The 18,488-nt window shown below is 45.5% G+C and overlaps 1 protein-coding gene across 1 annotated transcript in view; it reads left to right on the forward strand.

Annotated features, from left to right (window-relative positions):
• Positions 1-18,488, forward strand: part of LOC126481376 (coagulation factor XI-like) — a 170,882-nt gene that overhangs the window by 58,762 nt on the left and 93,632 nt on the right. Inside the window, exon 3 of the mRNA XM_050105086.1 lies at positions 17,354-17,559. Within this exon, the coding sequence (XP_049961043.1) occupies positions 17,354-17,559 (206 nt within the window). The remainder of the gene's footprint in view (positions 1-17,353; positions 17,560-18,488) is intronic.

Genomic DNA, 18,488 nt, shown 5'->3' on the forward strand with positions numbered 1-18,488 from the left:
AGCAGCGCGCTTCGTTACGGGATCATGTAGTAATCGCGAAAGCGTTACGGAGTAGATAGATAAACTCCAATGGAAGACTCTGCAAGAGAGACGCTCAGTAGATCGGTGCGGGCTTTTGTTGAAGTTTCGAGAACATACCTTCACCGAGGGGTCAAGCAGTATATTGCTCCCTCCTACGTATATCTCGCGAAGAGACCATGAGGATAATATCAGAGAGATTAGAGCTCACAAAGAGGCATACCAACAATCTTTCTTTCCACGAACAATACGAGACTGGAATAGAAGGGAGAACCGATAGTGGTACTCAAGGTACCCTCCGCCACACACCGTCAGGCGGCTTGCGGATTATAGATGTAGATGTAGAAACGGGCTTTGGACCGGCTATGGTCGAGTTCCGCGGATCATTTTTATAAAGGTGTTTGTTTATTACACTTTGCCGGAGCAAAATTAGTACTCCTGTAAAGATGACGTCGATCACTATTCGATGACGGCATATGCCGTCTGGAGGATAGTGGATGCACTGGTAATGTTTTCAGCGTTGTCCGCCAAAAGGTAGCGTAGTTGCATACCTACTAGTGCGCCATATGTATCTGCCCTTTGATAGGGAATGCTCACAGCCCAAAGGCTCAGTGTGATGCAAACATGTAAAGCAAGCAGGGAGGTGGAGGGGGGCAACCATATCACAGAGACGCACCCGTACCGCGCGCGCTTCCTGCAGCCAAATGAATTAGTTTGAAAGGAGTCCAACTGTAGCCTTCCGAGTGGCGGGATGGTCTTTTCGACGAATTGCCACACAAGTTGGATGTGCTGCCTCTGTTGCGCGGCGATACAGGTATCAGCGGTCTCAAAGCCGTAGACGAAATTCTGGACGTTCACGCAAAACAGACGCCCACCATGATAATTGTATTGTAAGGACAGCAGTGGCAGACGGTACAGCTACCACAGCACAGATAAGAGGGCTTGTGAGTACACACGTGCCATCGCGAACTGTTCGAACTGTGGAACTGTGGAACTATGGACACGCACACCTCTAGCAAATAGTGCAAATGGCTCTGAGGACTATGCGACTTAACTTCTGAGGTCATCGGTCGCCTAGAACTTAAAACTAATTAAACCTAACTAATCTAAGGACATCACACACATCCATGCCTGAGGCAGCATTCGAACCTGGGACCGTAGCGGTCGCTCGGTTCCAGACTGTAGCGCCTACAACGGCACGGCCACACCGGCCGGCACACCTCTAGCCCGCCTGCCACTCACACAACAGTAGCGATGCGCATAGCTCGAGTAGTGCCGTCAGAGAATTACTTGGAAGATAATATGGTGCACCTCGGTCTTCAGCGATCAAAGTAGATTCTACCTGCATGCAAGTGGCGGTCGTTTGCGCGAGCGGCGTAGACCTCGTGAGCGCTGTCTAATGGTTCAAATGGCTCTGAGCACTATGGGACTTAACATCTGTGGTCATCAGTCCCCTAGAACTTAGAACTACTTAAACCTAACTAACCTAAGAACATCACACACATCCATGCCCGAGGCAGGATTCGAACCGGCGACCGTAGCATGAGCGCTGTCTCCTAGAGTGCATTTATCCGAGACATACTGTCTCCACCCCAAGCCTTATGGCCACGAGTGCGATAAGATAAAACTTTTGTTCACCTTTGGTGTTTCTGGAGTGTACGCCAACCATCCCGTTCTTTTGCCGTTCTTGCAACAGAAAGGTGTTCCAACAGGATAATGCTCCAACACACTGCCCGATAAACTCAACGAGCCGTGCAAGACGTGCAGCAACTTCCCTGGGCAGCACGATCTGCGGACTTGTCTCCAGTCGAACGCATGTGGGATATGATGGGACGAAAAGTGACTCGTGGGATTCTTCAACCAACAACGCTTACGTAACTATGTGAACAGCTCGAGCAGATGTGGAATAACGTATCCCAGGACAATATTCGCCGCCTGCACGATTGACAGGATGTCAAAGTCAGCGTCTGCGCTATGGTTCGTGGAATCTACATCAGGTACTAATATGGGTGTTTGTCCGTGGGTCGATACCTGGTACCTCAGAACCGCTTGTGCTATTCATACGTAAATGTAACAATTTCCTGTACTCCACAGGCACGGTTTGCAAAAATAAATCTTGAGTTAACTGTAAACATCTAAAAGCGAGTACTAATTTTTTTCCTGACAATGCAGTTTAAAAAAGATGTTTCATTAACACAGGCACTTTAGTATGACAAGAATCAGACAAGCAGTCGGCCGTGGCCTTATAGTATTGGTATTTGCATGAGGTAATTCAAGTAAACCACGAAAAAACTGAATCACGAGTGCCCAATGCGGATGAGAGTTTCCATTCTCCTGAACACAAGATCAGTCTGTAAACAACATCGCAACATCACTCTGATTATCTTTAGTATAGACTACCCTTTCGTTTGTACATTCTTGCAAAGAAGTTATTTATCAATGTAAATACACTCCTGGAAATTGAAATAAGAACACCGTGAATTCATTGTCCCAGGAAGGGGAAACTTTATTGACACATTCCTGGGGTCACATACATCACATGATCACACTGACAGAACCACAGGCACATAGACACAGGCAACAGAGCATGCACAATGTCGGCACTAGTACAGTGTATATCCACCTTTCGCAGCAATGCAGGCCGCTATTCTCCCATGGAGACGATCGTAGAGATGCTGGATGTAGTCCTGTGGAACGGCTTGCCATGCCATTTCCACCTGGCGCCTCAGTTGGACCAGCGTTCGTGCTGGACGTGCAGACCGCGTGAGACGACGCTTCATCCAGTCCCAAACTTGCTCAATGGGGGACAGATCCGGAGATCTTGCTGGCCAGGGTAGTTGACTTACACCTTCTAGAGCACGTTGGGTGGCACGGGATACATGCGGACGTGCATTGTCCTGTTGGAACAGCAAGTTCCCTTGCCGGTCTAGGAATGGTAGAACGATGGGTTCGATGACGGTTTGGATGTACCGTGCACTATTCAGTGTCCCCTCGACGATCACCAGTGGTGTACGGCCAGTGTAGGAGATCGCTCCCCACACCATGATGCCGGGTGTTGGCCCTGTGTGCCTCGGTCGTATGCAGTCCTGATTGTGGCGCTCACCTGCACGGCGCCAAACACGCATACGACCATCATTGGCACCAAGGCAGAAGCGACTCTCATCGCTGAAGACGACACGTCTCCATTCGTCCCTCCATTCACGCCTGTCGCGACACCACTGGAGGCGGGCTGCACGATGTTGGGGCGTGAGCGGAAGACGGCCTAACGGTGTGCGGGACCGTAGCCCAGCTTCATGGAGACGGTTGCGAATGGTCCTCGCCGATACCCCAGGAGCAACAGTGTCCCTAATTTGCTGGGAAGTGGCGGTGCGGTCCCCTACGGCACTGCGTAGGATCCTACGGTCTTGGCGTGCATCCGTGCGTCGCTGCGGTCCGGTCCCAGGTCGACGGGCACGTGCACCTTCCGCCGACCACTGGCGACAACATCGATGTACTGTGGAGACCTCACGCCCCACGTGTTGAGCAATTCGGCGGTACGTCCACCCGGCCTCCCGCATGCCCACTATACGCCCTCGCTCAAAGTCCGTCAACTGCACATACGGTTCACGTCCACGCTGTCGCGGCATGCTACCAGTGTTAAAGACTGCGATGGAGCTCCGTATGCCACGGCAAACTGGCTGACACTGACGGCAGCGGTGCACAAATGCTGCGCAGCAAGCGCCATTCGATGGCCAACACCGCTGTTCCTGGTGTGTCCGCTGTGCCGTGCGTGTGATCATTGCTTGTACAGCCCTCTCGCAGTGTCCGGGGCAAGTATGGTGGGTCTGACACACCGGTGTCAATGTGTTCTTTTTTCCATTTCCAGGAGTGTAGCTACTGCTACACTGTTCAGTTTTCAACATCAACCACTCTACCCACAACATAAAGTATATAGACACTGTCTGCTGACATCAGGACTATGATGATGATATTTTACATTCCTGATTCTTTCAACGTTCAAATAGAACCTCTCGTCTCTCTTTTGTTGTTTCTAAAATACAGCGGCAGCTACGCAACCTAAATCACAGAACTCTAAAATTCTACACAGTATTTTAAGACCGAAGTGTTAAAGAATACCTGATAAGAGAAAAGCACTTAGCTGGAAAAATAAATACCCAATAATAAAATATCCAAAAGCATTTCGTGATTTCTAAAGTAAGCATATGAAAAGATGAATGAAACTAAGACGGCTCCGGAAGCAGAGTGGTGCTGGTAGAGAGCGTTTTCATTAAAACAAACATCGCTGCAAACATAAAAGATTTAAGTATATGCTACCGCGTCATATTGTAAATAACTATGAAACCAGCGTTTTAGCCATGGGCCTTCTGGGTCTGCTGGTGTGTTTTTTTCTGTTTTTTTTAATTGTTATTTTATACTCTTCTCCCCATATGAGCGAGGGGTGGGCTGCCGGCGGTACAGCATCCCGCTCTTCACCCATGAATTCGAATCAAAATTTCAACTAAACATGGGCTCTAAAATCTGCACGTTAAGATCTGTGGGCACTTGTTAATCTTCGCTAATGTGAAATAGTTCTGTTCTACTGAACAAGTGCTCATATCTTTTAAGTATCCATTTTAGATCCCATGTTTACTCGGCTTTTTTGCTTTAATAATCGTTTCTGTCATATCCCTGAAAATTGCCCATTCCTCCTGGGACTCCCTGTATAGACCATTGAATATTATCAGTGGAAATGAAAGTGTGTGTTTGGGTGGTAGTGCGACGACGAGCGGGAAGACAAGAGTAATTTGACCGTGGAGGAGGGGGGGGGAGGAGGGGGGCCGTGGTATCAGGAGGCAGAGGGATAGGGACAGATAGAAAGGGAAGAAGCAGGAGGGGCGGGAGACCCTGATGTGCAGTGAGATAGGTGGGGAAGAGTTATGGTTGGTTGAATGGATAAATATCGAATCGGATTTCATTGTCTGGGAGAGGAAATCGGTTAAGTCGCATTGGGACAGGATATGGAGTGTGTGTAGGGGTAGAGATGGTGAGATGTCTTTTTAAAGGTACGGCAACATACCAGGTTTGGTGATCAGAGGGGAAATAATGGGGTTATTGGGGTCTCGTTTAGTCTTGTCGTAGAAATGCGGAGGTAATCAAAATGGATGAAAAAGTGTTGGCTTTTGGTGAGGTGGTAGATGATCGTCATGGCGGAGGGTAAACAGCCACACAAAGTTAAGACAGAGTGCTTGACGTTCAAGGCTTTGGAAAGACTGATGAAACTTTGTAGGGGCGGACATCCATACATCGTATGCATGAGAGAGGATGGGTCGAATTAAGGTTTTGTAGGTGCGGAGTGTAGTGGAGGGGTACAATCTGCCCATTTTTGGGCTGTTGGTAGTTTTGACCCATAAAGGGTCCATCATAGTTGCGATCGAAGGTTAGTCCAAAAATTTTTAGTGTAATGGTTAGCTGGATAGGATAGCTGTAACTGATGAGGCAAGAATCATGGAGGTCAAAGCTGAGGATGGTTTGTATTATATTTCTTGTCTGTGTGTTGGAAGGAATGAACTTGAGGAACCACTGTCTGTACCACGAGGAAAACTAATTGAAGAGGAGTTGGAGACATCGTTTTGATTTCTGGAGTGTAGGATAGAGGGTGAGGTAAACTGAGTCATTAGTATAGCGTAGAAGATAGACTAACAGAGGTGGTTAGGGAATGTCGGCAGTGTAGGGGAGATATAGGAGAGGAGAGAAAATGGAGCCTCAATACACACCTGCTGTGGAATGGTAGGTACGGGAATTGGGTAATGTTAACAGTGACAAGGAATAGGCGATTACATAAGATGGATTCAATAAAACGGACGTAGTTAATGGTACGTGCATCGGTCTGGAGTTTGAAAATCTCCTTGTTGGAGATACATACAACCTTCGAATTTTTGCTGTATTGTACTCAGATCCTTTATCGAGTATAAAGCATTTCCATATATGCCTAAGAGATGATAGTATGCGTTATAGACTTTCAGAGAGACAGAATAAATATGTTTTCTCGTAGTACTTCGCAAAAAGCGTACTTGTTGCAAAAACAGCATTAATAGTTGACTTAAGTAGTCTAAGGCCATGCAGTTTCTCCCTGAGTATTGGCTTAACAGGTTTCCCTTTCTGCCGTTAAGCACTAACTGCTAGATTTCCAGGTCAAGAGGCAGCGAAGTTCCTTTCTTTAGTAGGTGTACTTCTTCCCATAACCTTTTTAAATAACATCATAATGATTCCCTGCTTTCAATCACTATGTGAAAAGTAGTGTCTCACACTCTGTCGAGCAGTTAGTAAAGCCATTGCTGACCAATCTCTTATAGTTCTTTGATCGAGTGAATACTGGATTTAGCTGGCCTAGCTACCTTGATTTTTCAGTTTACTTACTGCTGCCTCCACCTCCAACTAGATCGAAGTACCTGCATTTATACTCTCAGAATCATCAACGTGCAATTCATCAATCTGTTTGCGGTTCAGCATCATGTCGAATTTGATTTTCAATCCTTGTAGTATTAGCTCCTCGTCTCGAGTCAGTTCATCACGGAAGTTCTGTTTTTTGGAGACTCTTTATCCGTTCTTCTGTTCTCCCTTATGCTCTACAGCTTTTTTAAATCTTGTCTTGTGTTACTCTACTTGCAAGCCCTCCCATTCAACTCTGCTTTGCTGTTGAATACATGTACTTAATAATTGCTTTCTTACAGACACTCAGTTCTCCTGCATTTCACTTTGATTCCTTGAGTTCTTAATTGATGAAAGACTGTTTTGGTACATTGCCTATCCCAGACAGCTTTTCCAACGTTCGCCGGCCGCGGTGGCCAAGCGGTTCTAGGCGCTTCAGTGCGGAACCGCGCGACTGCTACGGTCGCAGGTTCGAATCCTGCCTTGGGCATGGATGTGTATGATGTCCTTAGGTTAGTTAGGTTTAAGTAGTTCTAAGTTCTAGGGGACTGATGACCTCAGATGTTAAATCCCATAGTGCTCAGAGCCATTTTTTTTCCAACGTTCTCATTCCATTAGATGGTCTCTAGGTTTCCGTATTCGTCTCTGTCGTCCACATACTATACGTGTTGAGTCTGACTCCAGCCATTTTCGGTACCATGCTCTTCACGTATTGAGATGCTTTTTATCACTTCTGGAAGTTATCTTCTCAACAAGAAGTGGAACTAATATAATGATTTTCCATTCGCTGTTTCCCGTTCCTCGTAAGATGAGATTATACAATCTATGTGTAGCGGTTTCATTATCGCAGTTGTATTCTGTGATTTTCTGAGTATTCGCTTTCTTGACCCAAGTGTTATTTTTCTACACAAATTTAGTTAACGATCTTACTCTGCGTTGTTTCTTTCTCTTATTTCCATACCAGAGGAATCAGTGTGAGTTCATGTCTTGTTCATTGTGAACAAGCCTGTACACTAAAATCACCCACTGAAATATTTGCACTGTAAATATCATCTCCCAATTTTTTTATAGCTCCGTCTAGTGGGGTGCGAATTTAGTTCACGGTCTGTGAACGACGTGATTACGTTGTTGTTGTTGTGCTCTTCAGTCCTGAGACTGGTTTGATGCAGCTCTCCATGATACTCTATCCTGTGCAAGCTTCATCTCCCAGTCCTTACTGCAACCTACATCCTTCTGAATCTGCTTAGTGTATACATCTCTTGGTCTCCCTCTACGACTTTTTCCCTCCACGCTGGCCTCCAATGCTAAATTTGTGATCCCTTGACGCCTCAGAGCGTGTCCTACCAACCGGTTTCTTCTTCTTGTCAAGTTGTACCACAAACTCCTCTTCTCCACTATTCTATTCAATCCCTCCTCAATAGTTACGTGATCTACTCATCTAATCTTCAGCATTCTTCTGTAGCACCACATTTCGAAAGCTTCCGTCCTGTTCTTGTCCAAACTATTTATCGTTCATGTTTCACTTCCATACATGGCTACACTCCATACAAATACTTTCAGAAACGACTTCCTGACGCTTAAATCTATACTCGATGTTAACAAAATTCTTTTCTTCAGAAACGCTTTCCTTGCCATTGTCAGTCTACATTTTATATCTGATGTGTCGACAGAAGTGCCGACACAGTGTTATTTTGAGGGGGCCGATAGGCACGCTATCTAACGCAGACGGGCGTGAAGTCTGGAACAGGATAACTATTGAATGGTAGCAAGAAAAGTACGTAGCTGGAATATACTTAACTTTATTCACTCCTTGTTATACATCTCTCGTGACTATACAAATGAGACTCGTAAGATACATGCACTGTTATAATTGGCGCCTTGCTAGGTCGTAGCCATGGACTTAGCAGAAGGCTATTCTAACTGACTCTCGGCAAATGAGAGGAAGGCTTCGTCCGTATTGTCGGGACCGCGGCCGATTTAAGCTACCACCTAGCAAGTGTGGTGTCTGGCGGTGACACCACATTCCTCCCCCGCAAATCGGCGAACGGTCGTGTTATAAGGCTTCCGCCCGCCGTGGGGAGGACCCCATGTTGACGTATGCGATGAGGTGGGGAGCCTAACAACAGGCGAGGCTGTGCCACCCGCACCCGGCCATTCGGTCCGAGGGGAGCTAGGAAACGCCTGAAAACCTAGTCCAGGGTGCACGTCAACATGCGGTGTATGCGCCCGTAAAGAAACAGGAGGGGCCGAAGGGTCGACCTCCATTGCGTCGGGGTACCCGACGCGCGAAGACGCCATGTGGTCCGGAGCGGGCAAGAGGTCCATGGCGGAGGACACCTGGTCACGGGAAGCGATCGGCGGCGCGTGATCCGGGGAGGCGCTTGGCGGCTGCAGCGAAGCGTCGAATGCGGGCGGCGCCGGCGGGAGAACAGGCGGCGGCGGCGGCGGCGGCGGCTGCGGCGGCACGTCGCCATGGAGCAAAATGGAAGGCATCGTCGGTAACACCTGGGGATGAGGCGAGCCAGTAGATGGGTCCCCAGGGCGCTGACCGGACGGCACCGTCGCTGAAAGCAGACGGGGAGCGGCAGAACCCGTGCGAAGACAGAGGCGCAGCTGATTGAGATGCCGACGCACCTCACCAGAGGCCCCCAAAACCAAATACATCGCGCGGCCGAGGCAGCGAAGAACGCGCCCTGCGACGTCAAAGGTTTGTGGTCTGTGATGATGGTGAAGTGACGACCATACAAGAAATCATGGAACTTAATAACACCAAAGACGAGAGCCAAAGCCTCTTTCTCTATCCGGGAATAATTTCTTTGCGCAGACGAGAGCAATTTGGACGCAAAGGCAATAGGGCGATCATGCGAGCCAACTTTGTGCGCAAGCACAGCACCGATCCCGAAATCCGATGCATCTACCATCAATAAAAGGGGCTTCCGGGGATCGAAAGCGTAAGGCAAGTATGAGAAAGCAACGCCGATTACAACTGGCGAAAGGCGCGTACGCATTCCGTCGTCCAGAGAAACGGAACACGTGTACGGCGTAAGCGACGAAGCGGAGCTGAAATGGAAGAGGCATTGTGCACATTCACTCACACCTTGTGATTCGAGATCGTTTAATGTTCTTGCGACCTCATCACGCAATGCGTGGGGAACATTACGCGCTCTGAAAAATTTCGGTTGCACGTTTACTTTCAGTTCCAAATGTGCTTCATAGTTTTTAGCGCAACCAAGGCCCGGTGCAAAATGTCTGCAAATTCTTCACAAACGCTAGAAACACTGTCTGGAGGCACAGTCTGAGTCACTGATAGGACCTGATTTACTATAGACATGCTAAACAATTGAAATAAATCGAAACCAAACAAGTTCACTGCAGAAGAAGAACGAAGAACGTAAAATGACACCAGTTTTGTTTGTCCCTTGTATGTTGCAAGAAGGCTGCACTGTCCTAACACAGGAATTTTCTGTCCTGAATATGTGGTTAGCTTAACATTTGCGGAACGCAACGGAGGTTTGCCCAGTTGTTTGTACGTGTCGTGATTGAGCAATGAAACTGCAGCTCCGGTATCGAGTTGGAATGGAATGACCGTGCCATTAAAGTCCAAATCTACAAAAAGTTTATTGTCCTGCTGACGACAAGAGCGACTGTTTTGGTCAATTTGAACAGACACGGGTACAGAATCACTTGCTAATTGACGTGATTTCCGGCGACGTCGACGAACACTTTTTGTGGGACGAACACAGTCACTATGTGAGAAAGTGTCACTGGACGAAGTGGAATTAACTACATGAATGTCCATGGGCGAAGGTCCACGAGCCTGAGGTTCCTTGGTTCGATTCCGGCGCGAAGCAAAGGGCCTGGAATGGTTGTGATTGTCTGAACTGAGCTTTTTCTGGCAAACACTTTGAACATGTCCCTTCCTATTGCAGAAAAAGCAAATAGCTTGGCGTGATGGGCAATGTTCACGCGAATGTCGAGTAGCACACCGCGGGCATGATTTCACTGCATTTGTGTGCTGGCGCGGCACACTTGGCTTAGCGCGCGGCGGCAGCTGCGTCGAAGTACGCGAGGGCTGGTTACCGGGCCGCGCAGCGCGTCCAGCGGGCCGGTTAATGTTACACACGGCTGGCGAAGTTTCAAAAGATTCCTGAGCACAGTCAAGTGTGTCTTGTCTATCCAATATGTCTATCACTTGTTGAAGGGAGGGATTTACTAGTTTCAAAATTTGCTCCCGTATGCGAACATCAGAAACGTTCTGTGCAATTGCATCACGCACCATTGTATCTGAATAAGAAAGGCCACAGTCACATTCAAAGGCACAGTCCCTAGTAAGTCCTTGCAATGTTGCTACCCACTCCCTATTAGTTTGACCGGCCGTACGTTTTGTACGAAAAAACGTATACCGTTTTGCAACCACATTAACTGTTTCTTTGAAATAGGCATCTAAAGCAGACAAAATTTCTTCGTAGGACAGAGTTGCTACGTCGCGTCGGGGAAACAATTTCACTATCACATGGTAGGTGGACACACCGACACAAGAAAGCAAAAACGGCTGCCGCTCATAACCTTGAATTCTGTAGGCGGCTAGATGAAAGGCGAACTGTCGGGACCATTCCTCATTAAAACTGCGAAACGGCGGTGCAACGGCATGGTGTGGCTGCGGTAGCGGTGAAGCGGCGGCTGCCGCATCGGTTTGAATGGCACGTTGACCCTGGACAAGCTGTGCAAGGGCATCCAATAACGCCTGCGTCTGCTGATTCTGCAAGCTATAAAATTCGGACAGTACATCTGGCGAAACCATGACACAAATAAATGTAAGCAATTAGAAAGAACAAAACCCTTTTCCGTCGTCGCCAAATGATGTGTCGTCAGAAGTGCCGACACAGTGTTATTTTGAGGGGGCCGATAGGCACGCTATCTAACGCAGATGGGCGTGAAGTCTGGAACAGGATAACTATTGAATGGTAGCAAGAAAAGTACGTAGCTGGAATATACTTAACTTTATTCACTCCTTATGATACATCCCTCGTGACTATACAAATGAGACTCATAAGATACATGCACTGTTACAATTAGCGCCTTGCTAGGTCGTAGCCATGGACTTAGCAGAAGGCTATTCTAACTGACTCTCGGCAAATGAGAGGAAGGCTTCGTCCGTATTGTCGCTAGCAATGTCGTCCGTACAACTGGGCGAGTGCTCGTCCGTATCTCGAGACCTGCCTTGTGGTGGCGCTAGGTCTGCGATCACACAGTGGCGACACGCGGGTCCGACATGTACTAATTGGACTGCGGCCGATTTAAGCTACCACCTAGCAAGTGTGGTGTCTGGCGGTGACACCACAATATCCTCTCCACCTCGACCATCATCAGTTATTTTGCTCCTCAAATAGCAAAACTTTACTACTTTAAGTGTCTCATTTCCTAATCTAATTCCCTCAGTATCACTCAGCTTAATTCCACTACATTCCATTATCCTCGTTTTGCTTTTGTTGATGTTCATCCTATACCCTCCTTTCAAGACACTATCCATTCCGCTCTTCCAAGTCCTTCGCTGTCTCTGACAGAATTACAATGTCATCGGCGAACCTCAACGTTTTTATTTCTTCTCCATGGATTTTAATACCTACTCCGAATTTTTCTTTTGTTTCCGTTACTGCTTGCTCAGTATACAGATTGAATAACATCGGGGAGAGACTACAACCCTGTCTCACTCCCTTCCCAACCACTGCTTCCCTTTCGTGCCCCTCGACTCTTATAACTGCCATCTGGTTTCTGTACAAATTGTAAATGGCCATTCGTTCCCTGTATTTTACCCCTACCACCCACAGAATTTGAAAGAGATGCTCTGTGCAAAATTCTACCAGACGGCTTCCTCTTTCATTTCTTACCTCCAATCCGTATTCACCTACTATGTTTCCTTCTCTCCCTTTTCCTACTCTCGAATTCCAATCGCCTATGACTACTAAATTTTCGTCTCCCTTCACTACCTGAATAATTTCTTTTGTCTCATCATACATTTCATCAATTTCTTCATCATCTGTAGAGCTAGTTAGCATATAAACTTGTACTGCTGTTGTAGGCGTGGGCTTCGTGTCTATCTTGGCCACAATAATGCGTTCACTATGCTGTTTGTAGTAGCTTACCCGCACTCCTATTTTTTTATTCATTATTAAACCTACTCCTGCATTACCCCGTTTTGATTTTGTATTTATAACCCTGTAATCACCTGACCAAAAGTCTTGTTCCTCCTGCCACCGAACTTCACTAATTCCCACTATATCTAACTTTAACCTATCCATTTCCCTTTTTAAATTTTCTAATCTACCTGCCCGATTAAGGGATCTAACATTCCACGCTCCGATCCGTAGAACGCCAGTTTTCTTTTTCGTGATAACGACGTCCTCCTGAGTAGTCCCCGCCTGGAGATCCGAATGGGGGACTATTTTACCTCCGGAATATTTTACCCTAGAGGACGCCTTCATCATTTAATCATACAGTAAAGCTGCATGCCCTCAGGAAAAATTACGGCTGTAGTTTCTCCTTGCTTTCAGCCGTTCGCAGTACCAGTACAGCAAGGCCGTTTTGCTTAGTGTTACAGGGCCAGATCAGTCAATCATCCAGACTGTTGCCCCTGCAACTATTGAAAAGGCTGCTGCCCCTCTTCAGGAACCACACGTTTGTCTGGCCTCTCAACAGATACCCCTCCGTTGAGGTTGTACCTACGGTACGGCCATCTGTATCCCTGAGGTACGAAAGCCTCCCCACCAACGGCGAGGTCCATGGTTCAAGGGGGAAGTGGGGGGGAGGGACTTGATTATGCTTTCACTAACAAATTGAACCTGTATAAAAGAAACCATATTTTTATGAAAGACATATTTCGCTCCATTCTTCAGCTTTACTACATTTTTTGGACAACACAGTCTGTAATCCACTCTGTTTTATTATTTCGATTCTGTTCCCCTTAGTTTCACTTAATCCCAAGATCAGAATATTTTCGGTCTCCCAAGCCGATAAATTGTTCGGTTTTATTTGTCAGTTTCAGAATATTTACTCGTTTTCTCTTGATTCTATACTTCAAATCTTTACGTCAAGCTGACGTATTTTCCTCTGACTTCAGCATAGTCCCCGAAGCTATCATTTTAACAGGCAACACCTTGTTTCTTTATTACTGCTCTATACTTTAGGATATAATTTTCATTGAGATATTGTAGGAAGAGAATGGCATATTTTCAAGGTAAATTATGTTTATTTATGTTAAAACAAGTTATGGATAAATATGATACAACAGATGTGGTGGAGCATGCTGTATAAGAGACATGGTGAAAGTTAAGGCGTTCACAGAAACAAATCAAAATTTCGAGGACTAATTATTTTTTTATGGCAGAAATGTACAAAATACATAGTTAAAAACAGAACAGAGAGATTTTACAACGTGAACAAGGACACAAGAAAATGTATATGAGTCCAGTATTAAATTTAGAGGCTTTTTTTCAACTTCAAAAGTTAGTTACTTTGCTGGGACAAGGTTTAGTACAGAAAGTCAGCTCAAAACGAATGAAATGTTACTTAACAGTCCACTCAGCGCTCTTTATTAATATGAAAACTGATATAATTGTAAGATTTCATGAGCACACAATGGTTATCAATACACCCTTCTCCTCCTCAGGTCTAAGTTGCGGTAAGCAAAGCACGGCCATCTGCTTCCGCGCGAATCAATGGGTCATCCATTTATGGTGTCTCATATATTGCTGAAGTAAGTTCTACGTTCGTTTAGAATCACTGGAACTAAAATATGTTCCGTGAGAAATGTTTCCCCGACTGTCCTCATTTCGGCCTGCCGCTGGTTAGTTCTGCAAACTAAGGTAATTGCTTGGCGTTCCTGGAATTATCGGGCTGCCTTATCACCCGCCGCGTCTCTTGTCAAAAGTCACTTACTGTCTCGTCGAGGACAAACGTTTCTCGCAGTTTCTCTTTGGGTCGATGGAAATTAGAAATTCCGCAGTCCTCCTACTTCCACATGCTTTTTTATGTATGCCGTAAACCAGGATTACTTCATTCCATTTTTGTGTGTAGTTTTTTAGTGGCAAGAAAGAGAGAATAGTGTCATAGAGAAAAACTCAAATACGCCTGTAGTGTGGTAAAAGAATTGTACCACCAATTAAAACATATACAAAACAAAATACATCACTTATGTTGCTGTGGCGCCATAAAAAAGTGGGAAATTGTTACCCACATTCGGGGCTACTTTGACCTACTGAGTCATTTCTTCACGAAAAAGTGATGATGTGATGTTGGGGCAAAGTAAACTCAACGAATATTTTTGGAGTAGACATTCAGGAGCATGAGGAACAAATAAAATACTAAATTTTGAATGCAAGGACAGGAAATATTAAACTTTATTCACAAAGTGACACGGTAATATACAAATGTAGTACATTTCACCAACTGACTAATTAATTTTCAAATTAAATATTACACTACGGTAACTATATGCAAAATTGAATATCTAATACGTTACGAATATTGTATAGTACGTATATGAGCCTCATTACGCAAATTACTGAAGCTCCAGCACTTGAAAGTAGCCATGTTTTGTTAGTCGTAATGGACTAAAACTGGTAGAAGCGGACCTCGGGGAGGATCAGTTTGGATTCCGTAGAAATGGTGGAACACGTGAGGCAATACTAACCTTACGACTTATCTTAGAAGAAAGATTAAGAAAAGGCAAACCTACGTTTCTAGCTTTTGTAGACTTAGAGAAAGCTTTTGACAACGTTAACTGGAATACTCTCTTTCAAATTCTGAAGGTGGCAGGGGTAAAATACAGGGAGCGGAAGGCTATTTACAATTTGTACAGAAACCAGATGGCAGTTATAAGAGTCGAGGGGCATCAAAGGGAAGCAGTGGTTGGGAAAGGAGTGAGACAGGGTTGTAGCCTCTCCCCGATGTTATTCAATCTGTATATTGAGCAAGCAGTAAAGGAAACAAAAGAAAAATTCGGAGTAGGTATTAAAATTCATGGAGAAGAAGTAAAAACTTTGAGGTTTGCCGATGACATTGTAATTCTGTCAGAGACAGCAAAGGACTTGGAAGAGCAGTTGAACGGAATGGACAGTGTCTTGAAAGGAGGATATAAGATGAACATCAACAAAAGCAAAACGAGGATAATGGAATGTAGTCAAATTAAATCGGGTGATGCTGAGGGGATTAGATTAGGAAATGAGACACTTAAAGTAGTAAAGGAGATTTGCTATTTAGGGAGTAAAATAACTGATGATGGTCGAAGTAGAGAGGATATAAAATGTAGACTGGCAATGGCAAGGAAATCGTTTCTGAAGAAGAGAAGTTTGTTAACATCGAGTATAGATTTAAGTGTCAGGAAGTCGTTTCTGAAAGTATTTGTATGGAGTGTAGCCATGTATGGAAGTCAAACATGGACGATAACCAGTTTGGACAAGAAGAGAATAGAAGCTTTCGAAATGTGGTGCTACAGAAGAATGCTGAAGATAAGGTGGGTAGATCACGTAACTAATGAGGAGGTATTGAATAGGATTGGGGAGAAGAGAAGTTTGTGGCACAACTTGACTAGAAGAAGGGATCGGTTGGTAGGACATGTTTTGAGGCATCAAGGGATCACAAATTTAGCATTGGAGGGCAGGGTGGAGGGTAAAAATCGTAGAGGGAGACCAAGAGATCAATACACTAAGCAGATTCAGAAGGATGTAGGTTGCAGTAGGTACTGGGAGATGAAGAAGCTTGCACAGGATAGAGTAGCATGGAGAGCTGCATCAAACCAGTCTCAGGACTGAAGACCACAACAACAACAACAATGGACTGATAATTCTTATTAAATCGTACCAAGGATAAGGTAGTTTACCTTTTTCTTCTGACCGTTTGCGAGAGGACTTATTTCTTTCCCATGCAACTCTCCAGTTTTCTTTGCCTCCCTCATCAATCACCACAGTCGAATTCCGGAATATTCTTCTTTATCATATAAAACTATGTCCTATTACCCAGTCACTAATTTATCTTTCAATATTTTGTCGTTCTGGACATCATCTTACACATCAGAGAAACTTTCAGAATCACCATTGTCACCACTTCGTCATCTTATTAGGATTACTTTCACCCGGGATAAAGTAATACAATATTTTGCAAAAATGTTCACCATTACACACATGTGTTAAATGTATTGCCTAAACTGAAGTTCACACAAATGTTAGTTTCTCTCCCTTGCCTAATACAGACAGGTCGCAAGACTACACTCACTGTATCTTCAGCTTAACTGATCTAAAATACAGAGGTAGAATTTATTGGAATGTAATAGCTGTGAAAATATTCATGATCAACACTGAGTCCAGTGCTGTCAACACGATATTATTTCATGGAACTCACAGCCTTCTATTCATTATTGGTCCGCAGCTCGTGGTCGTGCGGTAGCGTTCTCGCTTCCCACGCCCGGGTTCCCGGGTTCGATTCCCTGTGGGGTCAGGGATTTTCTCTGCCTCGTGATGACTGGGTGTTGTGTGATGTCCTTAGGTTAGTTAGGTTTAAGTAGTTCTAAGTCCTAGGGAACTGATTACCATAGATGTTAAGTCCCATAGTGCTCAGAGCCATTTAAACCTCATTATTGACACATTGTAAATGCATACTGCCTTGTTTACGCAATGCTTCTTACGTAATATTAGCGAGAAAAAAGTTTAAACCCTTTTCCTGTCAGTGGGCTAAAGTTACCTGCAGAGGGTCAAAGTAACTCCAGCTTACGGTATTCTCATGACGTCACGTTTGGCTATTTACATAACTCAAAGCGGCTTGATCAGGAATTATGTCATTATATCCTCATTTTCCAACAAAACTTACTCAAATACATCAGGTGTTCTTTGTAGATCCATTAACTCGGTGTTTGGGCTAAAATCTCTCGTTGCAGACTGGAAGGTGTTCCCAACGACAAGAAGTATAAGGTCGCGCTGGGGATGTCTAACCAGTGCGTCAACCAGAACACGAGGAAGATCTACGACGTGGCCCGAGCGGACGTTCACGAGCGCTACACTACGGCAGGGAACGACTACGACATCGCCCTGCTCACACTCAAGGAGCCCGCGCATTTCATGCCGCTCTGTCCTCCGTGGGAAGGTCAGTACCCGTCGCTGTTGCCAATAAGTCTGTTAGCATATAGCTGATCCACGGTATCCCGACAGCCCTAAGCAATTGACCTATGGAACTGATCACTAGGTGCCGTGAGAGGCAGACCAGCCAGAAAAAAAGAACGAGCAAGGTGGCGCAGTGGCAAGCACACTGGACTCGCATTCGGTTCAAATCCTCGTCCGACCATCCTCATTTAGATTTTTCGTGATTTTCCCAGACTGCTCCAGGCAAATTGCGAGTGGTTCCTTTGAAAAGTGCGTGGCTGATTTCCTTCCCGACAGTGTCCTAATCCGAGCTTGTGCTCCTTCTCTAACACCGCGCTGTCGACGGGATGTTAAACCCCAGTCTTTCTTCCGCCAGTATAAATGATAGCAGGAACTATCCTGCTGTCAGGGGAGAAGCAGCAACAGCAGAATGCGACTGTCATGTGGTCTCAGTGATTTATAACGTGAACTAGTAGCTGGATGTCACCTGAGTAACAAAACCATCAGGCACAGTTCAACCATTATAAAGCAGTCCAATCGAATGTTAATGATGTGAGTGTGAAGTGGAAACGTGAAGGAACAACCACAGATACCCACGATCAGGCTGACATCATGTACTGCCCGACAGAGAGTGTCGTCCATTGCTGAGGGTGCTTTTAAAATGTCGTATCAAATCACCGGAAGGCATTACTCGTTAGTTCCAAAGTGCTTCCAGCATTTCAGCTAACACTACGAATGGTCGAGTAGCTTCTCATAAGCAACACATTTCGTACTCAAAAATGAGAAATGGATCACGCTGTACCCTGTGACAATCCGATGGCAGGATTTGGGTTTACCTGACATTATCTCTAGTACTAGCCAGAATCCCTAGTACCTGGATATTAAGAGCTCAGATGGAAACCCAGTTCTAAGCAAAGAAGGGAAACCAGAAAG

This window comes from Schistocerca serialis, chromosome 5 (assembly GCF_023864345.2).
Source record: "Schistocerca serialis cubense isolate TAMUIC-IGC-003099 chromosome 5, iqSchSeri2.2, whole genome shotgun sequence".
Classification (NCBI taxonomy): domain Eukaryota; kingdom Metazoa; phylum Arthropoda; class Insecta; order Orthoptera; family Acrididae; genus Schistocerca; species Schistocerca serialis.